Source organism: Oncorhynchus masou, chromosome 12 (genome assembly GCF_036934945.1).
Source record: "Oncorhynchus masou masou isolate Uvic2021 chromosome 12, UVic_Omas_1.1, whole genome shotgun sequence".
Lineage (NCBI taxonomy): Eukaryota > Metazoa > Chordata > Actinopteri > Salmoniformes > Salmonidae > Oncorhynchus > Oncorhynchus masou.
In genome coordinates, this window is record NC_088223.1 from 56,653,376 (window position 1) to 56,676,812 (window position 23,437).

Below are 23,437 nucleotides of genomic sequence, written 5' to 3' on the forward strand. Positions count from 1 at the left end.
TAAAGCTCAATAAATATTCCTAGTTACAGTACCAGTCAAAATTTTGGACACACCTACTCACGCAAAGGTTTTTCTTTATTTTGACTACTTTCTACATTGTAGAATAATAGCGTATCAGGAATCAAGGTAAGACCCAAGTGCAGACTGTGTGAAGTAACAATGTTTATTGTAAGCACAGAGGCAGGCAAATGACAGGTCAGGGACAGGCAGAGTTCTATAATCCAGAGGTGGAGCAAAGGTACAGGACGGCAGGCAGGCTCAGGGTCAGGGACAGGCAGAGTGGTCAGGTGGACGGGTAAAGGGTCAGGACAGTCAAGGGGTCAAAAACCAGGAGGACGAGAAAAAGAGAGGCAGGGAAAAGACAGGCGCTGACAGGACGACCGCTGGTAAGCTTGACAAACAAGACCAACTGGCACAGGCAGACAGAAAACACAGGTATAAATACCCAGAGGATAAGTGGGGAAGATGGGCGACACCTGGAGGTGGTGGAGACAAGCACAAGGACAGGTGAAACGGATCAGGCCGTGACATAGTGAAGACATCAACACTTTGAAATAACACATATGGAATCATGTAGTAACCAAAAACCTGTTAAACAAATCAAAATATAATTAAGCAATAAGGCCCGAGGGGGTGTAGTATATGGCCAATATATCACGACGCAAAGCGGAGTGCCTGGATACAGCCCTTAGCCGTGATATAAGCTCAGCAAAAAAAGAAATGTCCCCTTTTCAGGACCCTGTCTTTCAAAGATAATTTGTAAAATTCCAAATAAGGTCACAGATCTTCATTGTAAAGGTTTTTAACACTGTTGTCCATGCTTGTTCAATGAACCATAAACAATTAATGAACATGCACCTGTGGAATGGTCGTTAAGACACTAACAGCTTACAGACGGTAGGCAATTAACATCACAGTTATGAAAACTTAGTACACTTTCTACTGACTCTGAAAAACACCAAAAGAAAGATGCCCAGAGTCCCTGCTCATCTGCGTGAATGTGCCTTAGGCATGCTGCAAGGAGGCATAAGGACTGCAGATGTGGCCAGGGCATTAAATTGCAATGTCCGTACTGTGAGACGCCTAAGACAGTGCTACAGGGAAACAAGACGGACAGCTGATCGTCCTCGTAGTGGCTGACCACGTGTAACAACACCTGCACAGGATCGGTACATCTGAACATCACACCTGCGGGACAGGTACAGTTACACCAGAAACACACAATCCCTCGATCAGTGCTCAGACTGTCCACAATAGACTGAGAGAGGCTGGACTGAGGGCTTGTAGGCCTGTTGTAAGGCAGGTCCTCACCAGATATCACCAGCAACAATGTGGGCACAAATCCACCATCGCTAGACTGGCAAAAAGTGCTCTTCACTGACGAGTCAAGGTTTTGTCTCACCAGGGGTGATGGTCGGATTCGCGTTTATCGTTGAAGGAATGAGCATTACACCGAGGCCTGTACTCTGGAGCGGGATCAATTTGGAGGTTGAGGGACCGTCATGGTCTGGAGCGGTATGTCACAGTATCATCAGACTGAGCTTGTTGTCATTGCAGGCAATCTCAATGCTGTGCGTTACAGGGAAGACATCCTCCTCCATTAACTGGCAAATATGATGTGGTCCATGAGGAGAAGATGCATTGCAGTACTTAATTCAGCTGGTGGCCACACCAGATACTGACTGTTACTTTAGATTTTAACTCCCCCTTTGTTCAGAGACACATTATTCAATTTCTGTTTGTCACATGTCTGTGGAACTTGTTCAGCTTATGTCTCGGTTGTTGAATCTTATGTTCATACAAATATTTACACATGTTAAGTTTGCTTTTTTTGCTGAGTTTATTGGCCATAAACCACAAACCTCCGAGGTGCCTTATTGCTATTATAAACTGTATTACCAACATACTTAGAGCAGTAAAAATACATGTTTTGTCATTCCCGTGGTATATGGTCTGATATAGCACAGGTGTCAGCCAATCAGCATTCAGGGTTCGAAACACCCAGTTTATAATTTAGATTTTAGATTCTTCAAAGTAGCCACCCTTTTCCTTGACGACAGCTTTGCACACTCTTGGCATTCTCTCAACCAGCTTCATGAGGAATGCTTTTCCAACTGTCTTGAATGAGTTCCCACATATGCTGAGCATCTGATGCAGCACTCCATCACTTTCCTTCTTGGTCAAATAGCCCTTACACAGCCTGGAGGTGTGTTTGGGTCATTGTCCTGTTGAAATACAAATTATTGTCCCACTAAGCGCAAACCAGATGGGATGGTGTATCACTGCAGAATGCTGTGGTAGCCATGCTGGTTAAGTGGGCCTTGAATTCTAAATAAATTACTGACAGTGTCACTAGCAAAGCACCCCCACACCATCACACCTTCATACTTCACGGTGGATACCACGCATGCGGCGATCGTCTGTTCACCTACTCTGTGTCTCACAAAGACATCGCAGTTGGAACCAAAAACCTAACATTTGGACTCATCAGACCAAAGGACAGATTTCCACCGGTCTAATGTCTATTCCACTCGTGTGTCTTGGCCCAAGCAAGTTTCTTCTGCTTGTTGGTGTTTTAGTAGTGGTTTCTTGGCAGCAATTCAACCATGAAGGCCTGATTCATGCAGTCTCCTCTGAACAGTTGATGTTGAGATATGTCTGTTACTTGAACTCTGTGAAGCATTTATTTGGACTGCAATCTGAGGTGCAGTTAACTCTAATGAACTTCTCCTCTGCAGCAGAGGTAACTCTGGGTCTTCCTGTGTCGGTCCTCATGAGAGTCAGTTTCATCATTGCGCTTAATGGTTTTTGCGACTGCACTTGAAGCAACTTTCAAAGTTCTTAAAATGTTCCAGATTGACTGACCTTCATGTCTTAAAGTATGATGGACTCGTTTCTCTATGCTTATTTGAGCTGTTCTTGACATAATATGGACTTTGTCTTTCACCAAATAGGGCTATCTTCTGTATACCACCCCTACCTTGTCACACATTGGCTCAAACTCAATAAGAAGGAAATAAATAATAAAGAAATTCCACAAATGAACTTTTAACAAGGCACACCTGTTAATTGAAATGCATGTAGCTGGTTGAGAGAATGCCAAGAGTGTGCAAAGCTGTCATCAAGGCAAAGGGTGGCTCCTTTGAAGAATCTCAAATATAAAATATATTGTGGTGTGTCCAAACCTTTGACTGGTACTGTACATACACACCCATGAACACCTGCACACATTCACACCTGATTATTCAACATACTAATACAGGCACATGTACCTCCTTCGTTTGAACCACCCAACCCAGCCCTCCATTTAGTTGTGTGTTGTTAAGTTAGTTGTAACCCCTCTGTTTCTCCAACTTGCTGGTCAAGATATTGTAGTTGATATGCAGTAGTTCTGATGTAGAGACTACAAGGGGAGAATGTATGTAAAAGCACCCGTGCTCATGAGGTGGTTTCATTCATTCAGGTTTGTGGCCAGCAGGATGAATGGTCTGTATGGTCTGGTACCTGTAGTAGTGTTTCTTCAGAGAGACTACTAGACACTCACCTGTTGCATGTTCCCTGTAGCCTGTAGCTTGTAGCCTGTAGCTGTAACCTGTTGCTTCCCTTGATTAGTTTTTGCACATAATCAGAACTGACTCTAAATGTCTTCCTGCTGTGTTGTGGTGACAGTAGTTTCACTTCTCTGACCTTTGGTCTTCAGAGGCTCCCCAGTTTGTGGTGCGACCCCGGGACCAGATCGTGGCTCAGGGGCGCACAGCCACCTTCCCCTGTGAGACCAAGGGCAACCCCCAACCCACTGTGTTCTGGCAACGAGAGGGCAGCCAGGTAAGAGACACCTGTTTGAATAACGTGTGTTGAATGTCTGCATACTTGACTGTGCCTGCGTGTGTTAGCTCTTGCCTATGTGTGTTGGCCTCTTCTTACGCACATGAACAAAAACAACCTTCTCTTAATTGAGACATGAAGGTTTGGTCCTGATTGGACTGTGGCTAGGGTCATGTGACCAGGACTCCCAGGACTCCCGTCCCCGTGACAGTCACATAATGAAGTGGCCATCAATCATCAGTCCACTCCGCATGCTCTGACCAGCCATTTCTTTCACAAGAAACAGCATTAATTTGCTACATTAGCGTCATTAGGCATAATGGGATTAGGCTAATGTCATTGCCTTCCCCTCCGTTTGTCTGCTCTCAGGACGCGGAATGGGGAAAAATCTCATTTAAGCGATAGAGAGATCGAGATCTCAAGGCTATGAGTGGGCGGCAGTGAGGACTCACTCAATGTCAAGACCCCTACTGCAGGGCTTCATCACGGGCAGGGCTGACCGCCTCTCACCCACAGTGTAAATGACTAACCACCTTGAGCAGATAGAGGACCCTGACCCCTCTTCCCCCACACTTACTATTGAATTACACACACATTTCTAGGATAAGTGAGTGAATAGGAGCGCTAGTCAGTAATGAACGCTGAGAATGGACATGGAGGAAAACAGAGCAAGGCTCCAGATGATTGGTTTGACTTGTTGGTGCTTTTTAGTTAATGCAGTGTGCTCTCGCATTGCACATGTGTGGTGTGTGGGACTACACTGTTATATAGCATTGTATTGCCAAGGACGACACTCACTGCAATTAAAACTCCCTCTGTTTAATTCCTGTCACTCTAAATGTCTCTCCTCTTCCTTCACATCTCTTATATAACTAACTGAATGTATTAACCATTTAGCACAGGACAGTTAACATGTACTATTCACCCTCGCTATTAACTGCAACATGTCAATTGTATCTCGCCATGTTTCCTGCTGGTTTTCTATTGGGCACAGGACAAAACACCATGTTAATGAGTCTCTCCTATCTTTCCAGGATCTGCTGTTCCCAAGCCAGCCAGCCCAGGGAGACAGCCGTGTGTCAGTGTCAGTCAGTGGAGAGCTGACCATCTCCTGTGTGCAGCGCTCTGATGCAGGCTACTACACCTGCCAGGCCCTCACTGTGGCCGGCAGCATCCTGGCCAAGGCTCAGCTGGAGGTGGCAGACGGTGAGAGCATACAGCACGTATACACCGCGGACACACACACACACACAAGACACTGCAGACACTGTGCACCTGCAAATGCATATCCTAACCAACAGACACCTGCAGAACCTTTGCCAACACAATTGTGCGCCTTGCCTGAGAACAATGCACAGCTAAATGCAAGCACACAAACACTGTAACAAACATGGAAGACAGAGAGCTGGTTTTAAGAGCAGGGTGCAGGAGGTGTTTATTGGTAAAGGACCACAGGAGGAGGCAGGTAGCTGGGTCCAGGGGCAGGTAGAAGGTCATACACAGTCCAAAAAGGCAACAGTACAGGCAGGGAAAAGCCTATTAACGTTGTCCCGGAGGCAATAGGTTGATACAGGAAATCCGAAAGGCTAAAGTACAGGCAGGGAATAGACAAAAGGCGTCGTTAGTGAGGCAGGCCAATACTATCACACATGGGAGGATGACATTTCGGGAAACACAGCATTCCGAATAAAAGTGTCACAAAACAAACAATACCTAACAATGATGGGGTGCAAAGAACTGAACTAAGGAGTGTGTGATGATGACATACAGGTGTTTGAACAGGTGATCAGAATTCAGGTGATTGGGATCTGGAGAGTGAGCTGCGTTCAGGGGATCTATGTGTTTGAGAGTGTGAGTTGGAAGCAGACGTTACACACACGCACACACTTGCTTGAAAACATTGACTGAAGGGCCGGCCATAAAATGCGTCAGAGGCTGTCTGTTTAATGCTTGGCACTTATCTTGGCTGAGATGTGATGTGCCAAACGCTGCAGGAGCTAATCGGTCAAATGCCTTCATCCTTTTCATTAGCGTCTCACTGTGGGAAGTTGAACCATAGAGAGGCCATGAAAATCCTGAAAAGAGTGAAACTGTTCAGATGAAAACTCTCTCCCTGATGGAGTGTTACATCTACACTTCTCTCCTCCTCTCGAGGAGCATCATTATCTTAAGTGCTGAGGTATTGCCAGTTGGGAGCTGTTTGCCCTCCTCCCTCTCTGTCTCTCACTCTCTGTTTCTCTCTCTCGCTCTGTCTCTTTTCTCTTCCTTTCAATTAAGATTGTCCCATTGGGTTGCAAAACCCGGCTGTGAAACAGGTTATGTCGTTTCGTCGACAGGTGTTTATGTTTTTGGACTCAACGGAGCAAACTTTGGAGTTATCATTTAAAGTCAAGTATGACAACAGACTATGGCTTATGCTACTATGGGTAGTCAACAGTGTTTTGAGTGTGGGGATGTTGGCCCTAAGCGACAGGCTTGCCCGAAAAGGGAGACGGCAGAGGGAGGGGAGCAGGCGGTCCTCGTAACGCCTGAGCCCACTGATGTAGGGAAAGGTGGGCCGAGAATGGTACTGCAGTCACAAGCGCCTGTTGCTGAGGAACAAGTTGTCCGTGTTGAGGGTATTGAGTTGCAGCTTGTGCCAGAGGGGAACATAGCGTCTGATGTGCAGCAGAAAAATATTGGTGTAGGAGGTAAGGATGGATCTGGGGAGCCATTTCCCCAGACTGGTGAAGAGATGCCCAGTATGAGTGATGGGGTTCAGGCAGAGCTAGTCTCTGAGGTAGTGGAGGAGATGTCCACTACAAGTAATGGGGTACAGGAGGGGGTGCAGGTGGGGCCAGTCTCTGAGGTAGTGGAGGAGATCCCAGATTATTTATCTGTTATTCTACCAGGTAAGTTGACTGAGAACACATTCTCATTTGATGCAACAACCTGGGGAATGGTTACAGGGGAGAGGAGGGGGATTAATGATGGTTTGAGAATTTAACCAGGACACCGGGGTTAACACCCCTACGATAAATGCCATGGGATCTTTAATGACCTCAGAGAGTCAGGACATCCGTTTAACATCCCATTCCAAAAAACAGCACCCTACACAGGGCAGTGTCCCCGATCCCTGCCCTGTGGCATTGGGATATTTTTTTTAGACCAGAGGAAAGAGTGCCTCCTACTGGCCCTCCAACACCACTTCCAGCAGCATCTGGTCTCCCATCCAGAAACTGAGCAGGACCAACCCTGCTTAGCTTCAGAAGCAAGCCAGCAGTGGTATGCTGGGTGGTATGCTGCTGGCCCTCTGATACAAGTGGGGAGAGGGATGTGAGGGGTCTGTGGCCTAAGTTTTACATTATTTTGTTTAACTAGGCAATCAGTTAAGAACACATTCTTATTTACAATGACAGCCTGGGAACAGTGGGTAAACCTTTCTAGCGCAGGCGTTCCGCTAGCAGAACCCCTGGACAACATTGTGCAGAAAAGGCAGCCTGTGAAATTCAAAATATTTAACTTTCACACATTAATAAGTCCAATAGAGCAAATGAAAGATGAGCATCTTGTTAATCTACCCATCGTGCACAATTTCAAAAATGCTTTACAGGAAAGCACAACATATGATTATGTTAGGTCATAGCCAAGTCAAAAAAACACAGCAATTTTTCCAGCCAAAGATAGGAGTCACAAAAAGCTGAAATATAGATCAAATTAATCACTAACCTTTGATTATCTTCATCAGATGACACTCATAGGAAATCATGTTACACAATACATGTATGTTTTGTTCGATAATGTGCATATTTATATTTATATCCAAAAGTTTACATTGGTGCCTTACGTGCAGTAATGTTGTGATTCCAAAACATCCGTTATTTCGCAGAAATACTCAAAATAAACATTGATAAAAGATGCAACCACTGTGTCAGATTTCAAAAAAAATTCCGGAAAAAGCACAATCTGAGAACGGCGCTCAGAGCCTAAGAAAAGCACTGGAACGAGAGGTAACTCTGTCGGGAGCACGCGTCACGACCCTGAGACTCTCTGCCAGACCACTGACCCAAACAGGTCTCATGAGCCCCTCCTTTATAGTAGTATTCACATTCAAGTTTCTAAAGACTGTTGACATCTAGTGGAAGCCGTAGGAAGTACAACTTTATCCATATCCCACTGCCAAGCTTTGAAAAACTACAAACCTCAGATGTCCCACTTCCTGGTTTCGCCTGCATATGAGTTCTGTTATACTCACAGACATCATTCAAACAGTTTTAGAAACTTCAGAGTCTTTTTTATCCCACACTAATAATAATATGCATATATTAGCATCTGGGACAGAGTAGGAGGCAGTTCACTCTGGGCATGCTATTCATCCAAAAGTGTAAATGCTGCCCCCTATCCCAAAAAGGTTAACTGCCTTGTTCAGGTGCAGAATAACAGATGTATACCTTGTCAGCTTGGGGATTTGATCTAGCAACCTTTCAGTTACTGTCCCAATGCTCTAACCACTAGACTACCTGCCACTCCAGTTGAGGAGGATCAGGAGAAGGACATCTCTCCTGATATGATAGCAGCTGGCGACGACTCAATTTCGAATCTAGAGGACGTAAATGGGTTCCTGGATCAGACCTTTGGGAAATCTGTCAAATTGGCAGATTTTTAAGATGGTAGGGTTAGTCCAGTTGAGTGTGAAGAAGTGTTTCCACTTGAAGAATGTTGTTACTGCTGTCATGGCAGCAAAAGGTATTGGGAAAAGGTTAAGAGAAAATTAAAACAATGATGACGATCATGCCTCATATGGTGTTTTTTCTCTTTGTCTGGTATCTCTGTGGTTTCTTCTGCTTTTCCTTTCTCCTTGTCTGGTTTCTCTGTGGTTTCTTCTGCTTTTCCTTTCTCTTTGTCTGGTTTCTCTGTGGTTTCTTCTGCTTTTCCTTTCTCTTTGTCTGGTTTCTCTGTGGTTTCTTCTGCTTTTCCTTTCACTTTGTCTGGTTTCTATGTGGTTTCTTCTGTTTTTCCTTTCTCTTTGTCTGGTTTCTCTGTGGTTTCTTCTGCTTTTCCTTTCTCTTTGTCTGGTTTCTCTGTGGTTTCTTCTGCTGTTCCTTTCTCTTTGTCCGGTTTCTCTGTTGTTTCTTCTGCTTTTCTTTCTCTTTGTCTGGTTTCTCTGTGGTTTCTTCTGCTTTTTCTTTGTTATATGTAGGTAATCTCAAAGATAATTCGTAAAAATCCAAATAACTTTGCACATCTTCACTGTAAAGGGTTTAACTTCTTGAAACTCCCCATCCCGGATCCGGGATCGTGACTAAAGCCTCAGGCTCATTAGCATAACGCAACGTTAACGATTTCTGAAAATCGCAAATAAAATGAAAATAATGCGTCTGCTCTCAAGCTTAGCCTTTTCTTAACAACACTGTCATCTCAGATTTTCAAAATATGCTTTTGAACCATAGAAATTGACTAATTTGTGTAAGAGTAGCATTTAGCACGCAACATTTTCACAAAAACCAGATAACCAAATAAATAAAATCATTTACCTTTGAAGAGCTTCGGATGTTTTCAATGAGGAGACTCTCAGTTACATACCAAATGCGCAGTTTTTCCTGAAAGCGTCTGTGTGTAGGAGAAATCGTTCCGTTTTCTACATCGCATCTGGCTACCGAAACGAACCGAAAATTCAGTCACCTACAACGTCAAACTTTTTCCGAATTAACTACATAATATCGACCGAAACATGGCAAACGTTGTTTGGAATCAATCCTCAAGGTGTTTTTTCACATATCTCTTCATTGATATATCGTTCGTGGAAGCTTGCTTTCCTCTCTGAATCCCATGGAAAAATACTGGCAGCTGACTTTTGCGCACCAATTTCGGCGCAGGACACCAGGCGGACACCTGGTAAATGTGGTCTCTTATGGTCAATCTTCCAATGATCTGCCTACAAATACGTCACAATGCTGCAGACACCTTGGGGAAACGACAGAAAGGGCAGACTCCTCTCACATTCACAGCCATATAAGGAGACAATGGAAAACAGAGCCTCAAAAATCCTGCTCATTTCCTGGATGCCGTCTCATCTTGGTTTTGCCTGAAGCTCACGTTCTAGGGCACGCACAGAAAATATCTTGGTAGTTCTGGACACGTCAGAGTGTTTTCTTTCGAAAGCTACCAATTATATGCATAGTCGAGCATCTTTTTGTGACAAAATATATTTTTTAAAACGGGAACGTTTTTCATCCAAAAATGAAATAGCGCCCCCAGAGCATCAAGAGGTTAAACACCGTTTCCCATGCTTTTAATGAATTAATGAACATGCACCTATGGAACGGTTGTTGAAATTAAGTTATGAAAACTTAGAACACTAAAGAGGCCTTTCTACTGACTCTGAAAAATACCAAAAGAAAGATGCCTAGGGTCCCTGCTCATCTGCGTGAATGTACCTTAGGCATGCTGCAAGGAGGCATGAGGACTGCAAATGTGGCCAGGGCAATAAATTGCAATTTCAGTACTGTGAGACGCCTAAGACGGCGCTACAGGGAGACAGGACGTACAGCGGATCGTCCTCGTAGTGGCAGACCACGTGTAACAACATCTGCACAGGATCGATGCATCCAAATATCACACCTGCGGGACAGGTACAGAATGACAAATGCCCGAGTTACACGAGGAACACACAATCCCTCCATCAGTACTCAGACTGTCCACAATAGGCTGAGAAAGGCTAGACTGAGGGCTTGTAGGCCTGTTGTAAGGCAGATCGTCACCAGACATAACAGACAACAACGTCACCTATGGGCACAAACCCTCCATCGATGGACCAGACAGGACTGTACTCTGGAGCGGGATCGATTTGGAGGTGGATGGTCCGTCATGGCCTGGGGCAGTGTGTCACAGCATCGTCGGACTGAGCTTGTTGTCATTGCAGGCAATCTCAATGCTGTGCGTTACAGGGAAGACATCCTCCTCCCTCATGTGGTACCCTTCCTGCAGGCTCATCCTGACATGACCCTCCAGCATGACAATGCCACCAGCCATACTGCTCGTTCTGTGCGTGGTTTCCTGAATGACAGGAATGTCAGTGTTCTGCCATGGCCAGCAAAGACCCCGGATCTCAATCCCATTGAGCACATCTGGGACCTGTTAGATCAGAGGGTGAGGGCTAGGGCCATTCCCTCCAGAAATGTCTGGGAACTTGCAGGTGCCTTGGTGGAAGAGGGGGTAACATCTCACAGCAAGAACTGGCAAATCTGGTGCAGTCCATGAGGAGGAGATGCACTGCAGTACTAATGCAGCTGGTGGCCACACCAGATACTGATTGTTTTGTTCAGGGACACATTATTCTATTTATGTTAATCACATGTCTGTGGAACTTGTTCAGTTCATGTCTCAGTTGTTGAATCTTCTTATGTTCATACAGGTATTTACACATGTTAAGTTTGCTGAAATTAAATGCAGTTGACAGTGAGAAGACGTTTATTTTACCAAAGGTAGGTTCTCTCAATATTTATGGAGAAATGGGAAGGAATAAGTGGGCTTGGGTATTAGAAGTAACAAAACAGAAAAGGCTTAATGTTTTTTTTTTACAGAATCATTGTGATGAGGCTAACGCGCTTGAATGGGATATGTGGTGGGAGGGGCAGCATATACTAATTTCAGTGCTGGGGTGGCAATTTTGTTTTCTTCAGGCTTAGGGGTGACTGTGGTATCTACAACAGAGATTGTCAATGGTTGGGTTTTATTGGTCAAGGCAGATATTATGTTATTTTCTTAATCTTTTGTTATGTTTATGCTCCTAATGAGGGTACAGGGCGTATTGCTGTATTTGATCAAATAAAGGAAACCTTAAGAGAGTGTGACCAAGAGGGTTGTATGTACCTGAGCAATACTGTAGTAGGGTTGGAAGATTAGACAGGTTGTATGTATCTGAGCAATAATGTAGTAGGGTTGGAAGATTAGACAGGTTGTATGTATCTGAGCACTACTGGAGTAGGGTTGGAAGATTAGACAGATTGTATGTATCTGAGCACTACTGAAGTAGGGTTGGAAGATTAGACAGGTTGTATGTATCTGAGCACTACTGTAGTAGGGTTGGAAGATTAGACAGGTTGCATGTATCTGAGCACTACTGCAGTAGGGTTGGAAGATTAGACAGGTTGTATGTACCTGAGCACTACTGCAGTAGGGTTGGAAGATTAGACAGGTTGTATGTATCTGAGCACTACTGAAGTAGGGTTGGAAGATTAGACAGGTTGTATGTATCTGAGCACTACTGTAGTAGGGTTTTAAGATTAGACAGGTTGTATGTATCTGATACCTACTGTAGTAGGGTTGGAAGGTGTGACATTACTCCTGTGGGTTTCTCTGATCACCATATTGTGACTTGTCCTGTTCACAAAGGTCATCAGGTTATTGGTATTTTAATGTTAAGATGTTACATGATGTGAAGTTTTGGGAAAAGGTTTTGTTGTTTTGGGGAAAATGGAAGGTTATTAAAATTGAATTTTGAGTCCTTGAGTAAATGGTTGGGAAGGCCCAAATACATGTGTTTTGTCAACAGTGTCTCGTATTGAAATTAAAGAGACTGAACAGGACATCAAACCTTTTGAATTGAAGTTGCTCACTCAGAATGATCCCGGACCAGTCATGAACTTACAGGACAAGAGACATGAACTGAGGTTGTTTTTAGATGAAAGAGTGAATGGAAGGTGCCTTGATTAGGTCTTGCTTTGCTACCCTCAAGGATATGGATTCACCTAGCGTTTTGTTTTATACCTAGGACAGTCTACATTGCAACGGAAACAAATGCTCTGCCTTTGTCTCCCTGATGGGAAGGTGACCACAGATGATGTAATACACATGCCGTGGATTTCTACTCTCCCCTCTATAAGGCAGAGGATTGTGATCCTCTGTGTGCTGCAGTTGTTACTGTACATGGACTTCCTCATTTGGGACTTGAGCAGAGAGTTGCTTTGGACATTGACATTACTCTGCAGGAGCTGTCCAATGCAGTTATGTAGCTCTTATCAGGCCGAGGCCCTGGCATCGATGGTTTACCATCTGAGTTCTATAATCACTTTTGGGGGTCTATTGGGGGTGATTTTTATGAAGTGGTGTGTGAATCTTTTCGTGAGGGTTCTCTTCCTGTATCCTGTCAACGTGCTGCACTTTCATTGTTTCCAAAAAAGGGAGATTTTACTATTTATTTTTAAAACTGGCGACCTGTTGCATTGCTGTGTGTATAATTTAAAATGATATCTAAATGTCTCTCAAACAGGTTGAAAGAATATCTGGGGCTGTTGGTCCACAAGGACCAGTCTGACTGTGGACCTGACCTCTCTGTTGTTGATAACTTGTTTCTAATAAGAGATGTTTTAGATCATCTCGCCTACTGAGGAAGCGATTCCTTGACAGTACTTCATCGGCAGTATGTGACTGACGCTTCCAATTTTGATTGGTGGACGGAGGGTCTGGATTATGTGTTCCCTGCGCTGAATGTTGTGCTGTGGCAGTGGCATTCAAGGAGGAAGTGGAGATGCTGCTCTTCTTCAATACCCTCTCTGTCTCTCGCTCTCTCTCTCTCTCTCTCTCTCTCTCTCTCTCTCTCTGTTTCTCTGTCACTCTGTCTCTTTCTCTGTCTCTTTCTATCTCTCTCTCTCTCTCTCTCTCTCTCTCACTCTCCATTCATTTATTGGCTCCCTATCACACATATTATTGAATTAGCATCTGCTCAAGGATTTTTTTGGGGAAAGAAAACGAGCCTTGCCCTGCGAGTCGGAAAAGATAGATCAGCATGCAAATAGTGTCGCTGTATACTGTATGGGGGAGTGATGGAATGATCAAGTGGTTGAGTGTGAAAAATGATGCAAGAAAGGAGTAATCTTTTGCTATTGCATCTGATCACAGTCAATTAATAGCGTCTATATCCGTTGTACAATTAATCATACAATGAGGTGCTGGCAATGATAACACATACAATGTATAATAATATGATATATATATATATATATATATAAATGCCATTTAGCAGATGCATATAGAGTGGGGTGAGGAAAAGGCTGGCGTCTGCTTGGTTGAGTTGCTGTGTTCCTCTGAGTCGGAAGGAGGTGTGATAGGAAATAGGAGCTCTAGAACCTGCTGCAAATACTCTGTCTGAATTGAGACTAACAGCACTGATAAGGAGGATATTTTCAAAACGTAACAAGATTGAACACCCCAGAAATGCGGAGGCTGCCCAATGAATGACAGCATGCATATAAGAACATTAAGGAGATGCATTTCTCTTGTGGATGGCGTGTTCATTCTAAGCAGTGTTTTGTCTAGGGGTGCAGTGGTGCAGTGGTGAGTCATAGGAGAGGAGGGGCGATTGGGAGGGAGGGAGGGTGTAAATGTGTTAAAATGTGTTGTGAAAGAAGGCAGGGTAATTAGCCCCGTAGGCGAGCCATCGCTAATCCACACCTTGTAATTAGAGTGCTACGGTGTGATGTGATGCCATGAGCATGCACTATCAGAAACCTGCACACGACCCCCAAAACAGGTACCCCCTATCACAACAAATACATCAAGAAGACCTTGGGTCTCCCGTGGTAAATTCACTAATAGGGTCAAAAAACAATTACATATATAGCACCAAACTATAATTCATTGTTTGTGTTTCAATGTAAATTCCTGGTCATGATTTCTGATTTTTTATTTTTCTCCAGCCTCGAAAGACCGACCCCCGCCTATCATCCGGCAGGGCCCATCTAACCAGACGCAGGCTGTGGGGGGTGTGGCCCTGCTGAGGTGCCAGGCGTCAGGGGACCCGGAGCCCACCGTCACCTGGCTGAAGGATGGCCTCAGTCTGCTGGGGAAGGATCCTCGCATGGCCCTGCTGGAGCCCGGCAGCCTGCAGATTCAGAGCACTAGGGTGGGTTTATAAAGTGAGAGGAAATAAGTATTTGATCCCCTGCTGATTTTGTATGTTTGCCCAATGACAAAGAAATGATCAGTCTATCATTTTAATGGTAGGTTTATTTGAACAGTGAGAGACAGAATAACAACAACACAAATCCAGAAAGAAAGCATGTCAAAAATGTTATAAATTGATTTGCATTTTAATGAGGGAAATTAATATTTGACCCCCTCTCAATCAGAAAGATTTCTGGCTCCCAGGTGTCTTTTACACAGGTAACGAGCTGAGATTAGGGGCACACTCTTAAATGGAGTGCTCCTAATCTCAGTTTGTTACCTGTATAAAAGATACCTGTCCATGGAAGCAATCAATCAATCAGATTCCAAACTCTCCACCATGGCCAAGACCAAAGAGCTTTCCAAGGATGTCAGGGACAAGATTGTAGACCTACACAAGGCTGGAATGGGCGACAAGACCATCGCCAAGCAGCTTGTTAAGAAGGTGACAACTGTTGGTGCGATTATTCGCAAATGGAAGAAACACAAAAGAACTGTCAATCTCCCTCGGCCTGGGGCTCCATGCAAGATCTCACCTCGTGGAGTTGCAATGATCATGAGAACGGTGAGGAATCAGCCCAGAATGATCAATGATCTCAAGGCAGCTGGGACCATAGTCACCAAGAAAACAATTGGTAACACACTACACCGTGAAGGACTGAAATCTTGCAGCACACGCAAGGTCCCCCTGCTCAAGAAAGCACATATACATGCCTGTCTGAAGTTTGCCAATGAACATCTGAATGATTCAGAGGACAACTGGGTGAAAGTGCTGTGGTCAGATGAGACCAAAATGGAGCTCTTTGGCATCAACTCAACTCGCCATGTTTGGAGGAGGAGGAATGCTGCCTATGACCCCAAGAACACCATCCCCACTATCAAACATGGAGGTGGAAACATTATGCTTTGGGGGTGTTTTTCTGCTAAGGGGACAGGACAACTTCACCGCATCAAAGGGATGATGGACGGGGCCATGTTCCATCAAATCTTGGGTGGGAACCTTCTTCCCTCAGCCAGGGCATTGGAAATGTGTCATGGATGGGTATTCCAGCATGACAATGACCCAAAACACACAGCCAACGCAACAAAGGAGTGGCTCAAGAAGAAGCACATTAAGGTCCTGGAGTGGCCTCGCCAGTCTCCAGACCTTAATCCCGTAGAAAATCTGTGGAAGGAGCTGAAGGTTCGATTTGCCAAACATCAGCCTCGAAACCTTAATGACTTGGAGAAGATCTGCAAAGAGGAGTGGGACAAAATCCCTCCTGAGATGTGTGCAAACCTGGTGGCCAACTACAAGAAACGTCTGACCTCTGTGATTGCCAACAAGGGTTTTGCCACCAAGTACTAAGTCATGTTTTGCAGAGGGGTCAAATACTTATTTCCCTCATTAAAATGCAAATCAATTTATAACATTTTTGACATGCATTTTTCTGGATTTTTGTTGTTGTTATTCTGTCTCTCACTGTTCAAATAAACCTACCATTAAAATGATAGACTGACCATTTCTTTGTCAGTGGGCAAACATACAAAATCAGCAGGGGATCAAATACTTTCCCCCCTCACTGTAGGACTGATGGTGTACAAACACAATACACCTAGTCACAGCAGCAAGCCTTTCCTCCACACTCCACACTGTGTTCACTCATGATTGATTTGGCCTTGAGTCTTCCTGCCACGGTGGCTTCATCTCTTTTCCCTTTCGGATTCTCTACTTTCCTTGCCCTCTTTTCAATACACTGCCTGTTCTTCAGGGTTTCTCTCTGTTCTCAAAGGCAGGCTGTTAAGGTTTGTGTGATTGTCACTCCGCATGTGTATGTGTGTGTGTTGCTCTGTCTGTGTGTGTGTGTGTGTGTGTGTGTGTGTGTGTGTGTGTGTGTGTGTGTGTGTGTGTGTCATATTGTTTTTTGAGAGAGAAGATAGAACACTTCTCATCTGATGTCAGTTGGATGTAATTCAAATGGACAAGTGCAGTCATGTTGCTTTTAAAGATGAATAGAGGGTATTGATTTGTATGTCATTTAAAGCTGTCGTTTAGAGCCAGTCTCCTGGGCAACGGTTAGAGATGCTCTAACTCATGGACAGTGATGTGGGGAGTGGGAGTGTAACCATGTACAGCAGCATATCACTACCATCAAAGTGTGTGTAAGATGTCTACACACACACACATTCACACACTCCCCTTTATTTCCCAAATCTCATTGGAATATCCATTAGACTGGCCAAAGCTGCAGTCCTCTGGGTTGATTTAATAAACCTTAGGGAGACGTGGTTATGAAAACGGAGGAAGTGAAATAAGGAGACAGAGAGAAGGGGAGGGGAGGGAGTGAGGGGAAATAGATCAAAAAATAGAGCGAGAAAGGGAAGAGGGTTCAAGAAAGCGAGGGAGAGGAGAGACAGGGAGAGAGGGAACGAGGGAGAGAGAGAGCGCAAGGGGGAGGCCAGCTGTCATTGTTCCCCAGTGTTAAAGCGGCCAGCGTTAAATAGATTATCATGTCTCTGTTTCACTGTGTCTGTATTGATGATGATGGGGCTGAGGATGTGGGGGGCTGACTAGTACTAAATTAAATGTATTAAGAAAATTAATGTCAGCACTTCCAGGGCTCTTTTTTCGTCTTCCCCCACTCCGTCTTCTCATTCACACCCACTCCCTCTCTCCCTGGGAGTGAGTCAGGCCAATGGAGGTTAATGCATTTTTTGTGTACTTCTGGCTGCCGAGCTCTTTCCATAGCGGAGATTCACTACCAAACAATATCACTACTATCAAGAAGACAGACATATATCAATGAACATACAAAAACCTTTGTCTTTGAGGTGTTGATTGATCTGTTCCTCAGCCTAATATTTGGTTGGCCAGTTGTATGACCATTTTAATGGATTGGATGTTTTTTTTAAACATTTTTATGAAATGTGAAATAATTGAATCGTTTAACTGGCTGGTCAGTGTAGGTTGTGATTGTCTCTTTGTTCCCCTCTGTCCTCCTCAGCTGTCTGACTCTGGGCTGTACACCTGTGTTGCCACCAGCTCAAGTGGGGAGACCTCATGGAGTGCCTTCCTGGATGTTAGAGGTACAGTAACATATTGATTTACTGTCCCTTCTACCCACCATTGATTGAAGCCAAACACACTAAACGAGTTCCACCATTTCTAATGCACCTTTCTCCTTCAATCTGCCTCTTTCGTTTTGATTCATTTTGATAGAGCTTCTACTCCTTTCCTCCCTCTCAGAGTCCAGTGACCTCACAGACTCTATGTCCCACAATGCCAGTGCCCTCCCAGGACCTCCGTCTAAGCCAGAGGTCACTGATGTCACCAAGAGCAGTGTCTCGTTGTCATGGGAACCTGGGCCTGAGGAAGGCTCACCGGTCACTTCCTACGTCATCGAGGCCTTTGGGTACGTCTGGGAATAGTATCCCCTAGCGAAGCCTCACTAAATGACCCCAAAATTTCAGAGCAATGACAGATGTATTCGTTTATGTGGGCATAAGGGTCACTGCCACATCCAGGGCAAGCACAACAATCCCAGGAATTGTGCAGAATAGTCTGCATACGAGAATCATGTGCAGTCCAAGAAGGTTGATCAGGGCCTATTTGACTCAGTGTTTAAGTTTGGTTTCAGACCAGCTGTGCAGTGTCTTGATGGTGCTAGGTAAATTAGCCAAGAGAAAACAATAGGACTGTAGCTATGGAGAGCTATTACTGTAAAAGCTTTCCTTGGCTGGGCTCACTAACGCTCTTCCTCTCCGCGGTTCTCTGTGAGCAGTCAGCTGGTCAGCAACAGCTGGCAGACTGTGGCTGACCACGTGAAGACCACACAGTTCACGGTCAAAGACCTGCGACCGAACACGGTCTACCTGTTCCTCATCAGAGCGGTCAACGCCCAGGGTCTCGGAGACCCCAGCCCCATGTCTGAGCCTGTCCGCACACAAGGTACCAAATAGAATGTGCTCCATGCCAAAATGACATTTCAAACGGGTTCGATGGCAATATTTAATAGCACCGCTCTCTCTCTATCTCTCTCTCTCTCTCTCTCTCTCGCTCTCTCTCTCTCTCTCTCTCTCTCTCTCGCTCTCTCTCTCTCTCTCTCTCTCGCTCTCTCTCTCTCTCTCTCAGACATCAGTCCTCCAGTGCAGGGTGTTGACCATCGTCGTGTCCAGAAGGAGCTGGGTGATGTAGTGGCCAGCATGCATAACCCTGTGGTCATCAGCTCTACCTCTGTCCAGGTCACATGGACCGTGAGTACAACTGTTTGGATTACTTACAATTGTATTTTGTTGTTGCATGTCAACAGAGATGCAGTTGTTAGTTTGTTGATAGTTCGGAGCACCTGTAAGACTGCTCACTGCAGAAAGCGTAGCTAAACATTTTGACTTGCAGAGCCCAATGATTCATGTATTTACCATGTATGACGCAATGAGGAACTTGTATGAGGGGGTTTGATATGAACCAGCGTGCTTTGTCTTTGTGGTGAGTTGTTATTCTCACTGAATCAGGAAGTGCAGAATCTCAAGAGCTGAATAGCGAGAGAGATGAACCTTATTTTCCAGGCTGGCTGGAGGACAGCATTAGGATCGTTCAGGAACAGAGACAGCTTAGCTAGTCTTTCCAGGCTTCACACACACACACACACACACACACACACACACACACACACACACACACACACACACACACACACACACACACACACACACACACACACACACACACACACACACACACACACACACACGCACACAGAGACAACTTCTGAGATGCGTGGACGTGGAGTCCAGGGACAGCTGGTGTTGCATCAATCTGTGATAATTTGGGTTGACGCAAGAATTAAGACAAATGATTCTCACCGAGACGAATAGATCACCGTTAGCAGCAACATGTTGCATTCTCTCTTTAAGAAGCTGTTTGCATTCAGCTCTTTATCTGGAGGTTATTCATCTTTCCTCTTGGCAAGGTGTCCCATCTACCTTCTGGAGAGCCCTGCTTAATGACATAGGCTCTTGTATTTCACACATACATACTCTTGCACACGCACATCCTCACATGCACACTCTCCATATGCTTCGGCTCTGTACTTACCGGTGCCTTGATGTTTTGACATTATTAGGTATCTGGGCTGTTCCAGATGGGGCACCAATACTATACGAGTTCAAACATTAAAGTGAACCATCAAAAATGCCACTCTTGTGAAATTACACAGAGATACTTCGACCATCTTCAATTAGCTACATGATAAAATTACCAGTATGAAATGACATTGTAACACAAGTTAGATTAAATCCCAGAATTAGCTCGGTGTTTTCTTCTTCACACATACTTTTGTTGTCCTACCATTCCCTAGTATACCTGTCCTATAAAACAAGGGAAAAGTCAACAGAATTCACTTGTTTATGGTATTTACTCCCACTATGGCTGCATCTAGCTAGCTGGATCAGTCAGTTCTAACAGGTAAGGGGGGGAGGGAAAGGGAGCGCGGCGGTGGGGGGGGGGGGCGTCTCCCTAAGGTTTCTTCATAAAGCTTTTAGATTCACGAATCATTTCGTTAATGAAATGCAAACAGGCACCCGTGGAGGCTGAGCGTTGGCAGCGCGTCGGCATGATTTATTTGGACTGGGCTGAGGGTAAACAGCTGCTTTATTTGCCCTGTAAAAGCTTTTCGCTTGCTTCTGCCCCTGTTAACAAGCCATTACTGTGAGTTATGTTGCACACTCCCTCCCCAGACCCCGCCACTGCAACTTTCCCCCGCCATAGTAACGGGATTTGTTTCCCGGAAAGGATACTGCATGGTTTTAATCCACTCTGTCGGGGTCAAATGTAAGAGCTTTGTAGCTCTCTCTTTTGATGGTTTGGTCGGCATGTGCTGTATTTAAATGGACAATAAGTAGTTACTATGACTCAAAGTCGATAGGGTTCTTGTAACATTACTCTAGTTATTGAAAAATCCCTTTCAAAATCCACAATATACATAATAAATTCCTCTTCCTACCCTCTTTCTCTCTCTCTCATTTTCTCTCCCTCAGGTGGAGAACCCTTCCCAGTTTATCCAGGGCTATCGTGTTCTGTACAGGCAGACGTCAGGTCTGCCCTCCCCTGGGGCCTGGCAGGTGCAGGACCTCAAGGTTCCGTCTGAGAGAGACGTGGCGCTGTCTGCGCTGAAGAAGGGTGTTGTCTACGAGATAAAAGTCCGTCCGTACTTCAACGAGTTCCAGGGAGCAGACAGTGAATCAATGACAGCACGCACCTTGGAGGAAGGTAAAGGACCTTTACCAACTCAATATGTGTAGTGATGCAACAAAAAGACATTGCCATCTCTGTAGGAGGTATTATTTTCACTTTGTCAAAAACGTTTGAAATGATTTTACATCAATGCTACGTGTGTGCTACATCTGGTAATGGCCAAATACCTTGAAGCTGATACAGAATATAATTGTACACACCCACAAACACACTCTCTGCAAACAAACATAAGAAAACTAAAGAGAAGACACACAAACACTGAGCATTAGGGTGACATCTTCCCTGTGGCAGATCTCCCAGACATCTCAGCTCTGTAGGAGGGTATGACAGGCCTGTGAGTCTGTGGGGGGGCCTGTCTCCTGTGACACCAGCTCAAACATCTTTCTGTGCCTCTCCCTGTTCCTGTCTCTGCTCTCTCTGGACCCCTGCTGTCACATCGCCTGCCATGCCCCTGTCGCATACAACATTTATATTGTGACTTTAAGATGTTACCTCCCTTTCTTTCTCTCTTTCTCTCTGTCGTTCTTTCTTTCTTTCTTTCACTTGCTCCCTCTCCACCTCTACTTCATACACATGCATAAATCAAATGTTCACTTACAGTAAATCAAACATTGATGTCAGTCAGCGATTTGAACAGAAGCTCAACTTACATTGGCATCTCAAGTTAAGATTCAGCCCTCTGTGAGTGGTTGATTAATTGGGGCCAGCAGTGTTCAGGCTGCATTGTATTCCTTGTGTCCATTAACCCAATTAGGCCCACACAGGAGTTGTTATCCAAGTGTAACGCTCTGGGCATGTTCAGTCCATGTAGACAGTTCTCTCCAGACCTAGGGTCCTTCTGGAGAAATCTACTGTATCCACGGTAGCCAGGTGGCTCAGAGGCCAGCTGGTAAATGAGACTGTTGTGCAACGTCCCACCTGGCTAGCCACATTTCACTGAGACACAATAGCTGATTCACATGAATCTTCCACTGACTGTATAATGTATCATTTCAAAATGTATGGCTTCTCAACTGAGTTTAGTTCTGAGCTAACCCAACCAATCAATCAGATTTAAATGAGTTGTGCATTGGGAATACAGAGATGGTAGTTCAGAGTCTTAAGCTGCTGTAGTGTTCTGAATGAATGACTACTAAACATCCAGCACTACAGAAACAATAGGTATATGTGTTTAGTTGTCCCATAGCCATGCTGTTAGCCTGCAGGTGTCTCCAAGCTGTTTGAATCTCTATACAGCCTTTGAAGGTGACTGGTATGAGCGGTCTGTCAGCCCACACTGGGGATCAGCAGTGTTTTGTCGATCTAAAACGGTTGGACACGGGGTCACCGACGTGTCACTTGGCACACCACGTGGCACGCAGCAGGTCACATTTCTGCCAGCGATACATCACACAACTAATGGGCTTATTAGCATCTCATTCGTTACTGTACACCACGATGGAGAGCTTTCATTTAGCTCAGATATGCATAATGTGGTGCTTTAGCATCCCGAGCGCTAACGTGTGACTGGGCTCGGCCCTTCATCACAGACCCATATTTTACTCTGGGGTACACGTGCCAGTCTGCTCTGCTCTGTTTTGGAAGGGCACAATGACTCGCTTATTGGTATGTTTAGTAAAGGCTGCATGGGATTTCACCAGGCAATGAAGAGTGATTGGGCCTTGGAAGTTCAATAGACAATAATATTGTTTGGCATTAGAGATTGTAACTTCCTGTTCAACTAGATGGATTGTTATAGTAGATTCCCCTGAACTTTTTTGGGCGGCAGGTAACCTAGTGGTTAGAGCGCTGGGCCAGTAACCGAAAGGTTGCTAGATCGACTCCCCGAGCTGACAAAGCCGTTCTGCCCCTGAACAAGGTAGTTAGCCCACTGTTCCTAAGCCGTCATTGTAAACAAGAATTTATTCTTAACTGACTTGAATTTGTTGAATAATTTTTTTTTTTTTAAGCAACCTACGAAGGCACCAAGAGACCTCTGGTACTGGTACTCAGCAAGGAAAAGGAATGATTCAAAGACAGACTTAAGTAAGGGAGGAAGGTTGGAGAGAGAAAGATAAAAAAAGAGGTAGTGTGGAGAGTGCAGTCATTACTTCTGTATGTTGTGGTGGCTCTCCCAATTCTTTCTCGCTTCCGCGACAGAGAAAGCCTTCCACATTGAAGTACTCGTTAAATATAAATCAAGGCAGTGCTCTCTGTTATGCTCTGGCGGACAGCAGGCAGCAGCAGTTCTCTATTGGAATGTGAAGATGTGGTGATGTGGTGATGTGTTTTGTTGTGCCTCCCCATGCAGCGCCCAGCGCTCCTCCTCAGCAGGTGACAGTGCTGACAGTGGGGAACCATAACAGCACCTCCATCAGCGTGTCCTGGGACCCCCCTCCCGCAGAGCACCAGAACGGCATCATCCAGGAGTACAAGGTAGGCAGCGGCAATCTGTATTCTATATGTTGACAAAATAAA

General features: G+C 44.9%; 1 protein-coding gene across 1 annotated transcript in view; it reads left to right on the forward strand.

Moving 5' to 3' along the window:
* The window catches only part of LOC135550474 (roundabout homolog 2-like), a 114,835-nt gene that overhangs the window by 67,191 nt on the left and 24,207 nt on the right, over window positions 1–23,437 (forward strand). The window contains exons 8-16 of the mRNA XM_064981318.1: window positions 3,701–3,825; window positions 4,860–5,031; window positions 14,502–14,707; window positions 17,733–17,814; window positions 17,975–18,140; window positions 18,510–18,676; window positions 18,860–18,981; window positions 20,764–20,995; window positions 23,271–23,395. Of these exons, the coding sequence (XP_064837390.1) occupies window positions 3,701–3,825; window positions 4,860–5,031; window positions 14,502–14,707; window positions 17,733–17,814; window positions 17,975–18,140; window positions 18,510–18,676; window positions 18,860–18,981; window positions 20,764–20,995; window positions 23,271–23,395 (1,397 nt within the window). The remainder of the gene's footprint in view (window positions 1–3,700; window positions 3,826–4,859; window positions 5,032–14,501; window positions 14,708–17,732; window positions 17,815–17,974; window positions 18,141–18,509; window positions 18,677–18,859; window positions 18,982–20,763; window positions 20,996–23,270; window positions 23,396–23,437) is intronic.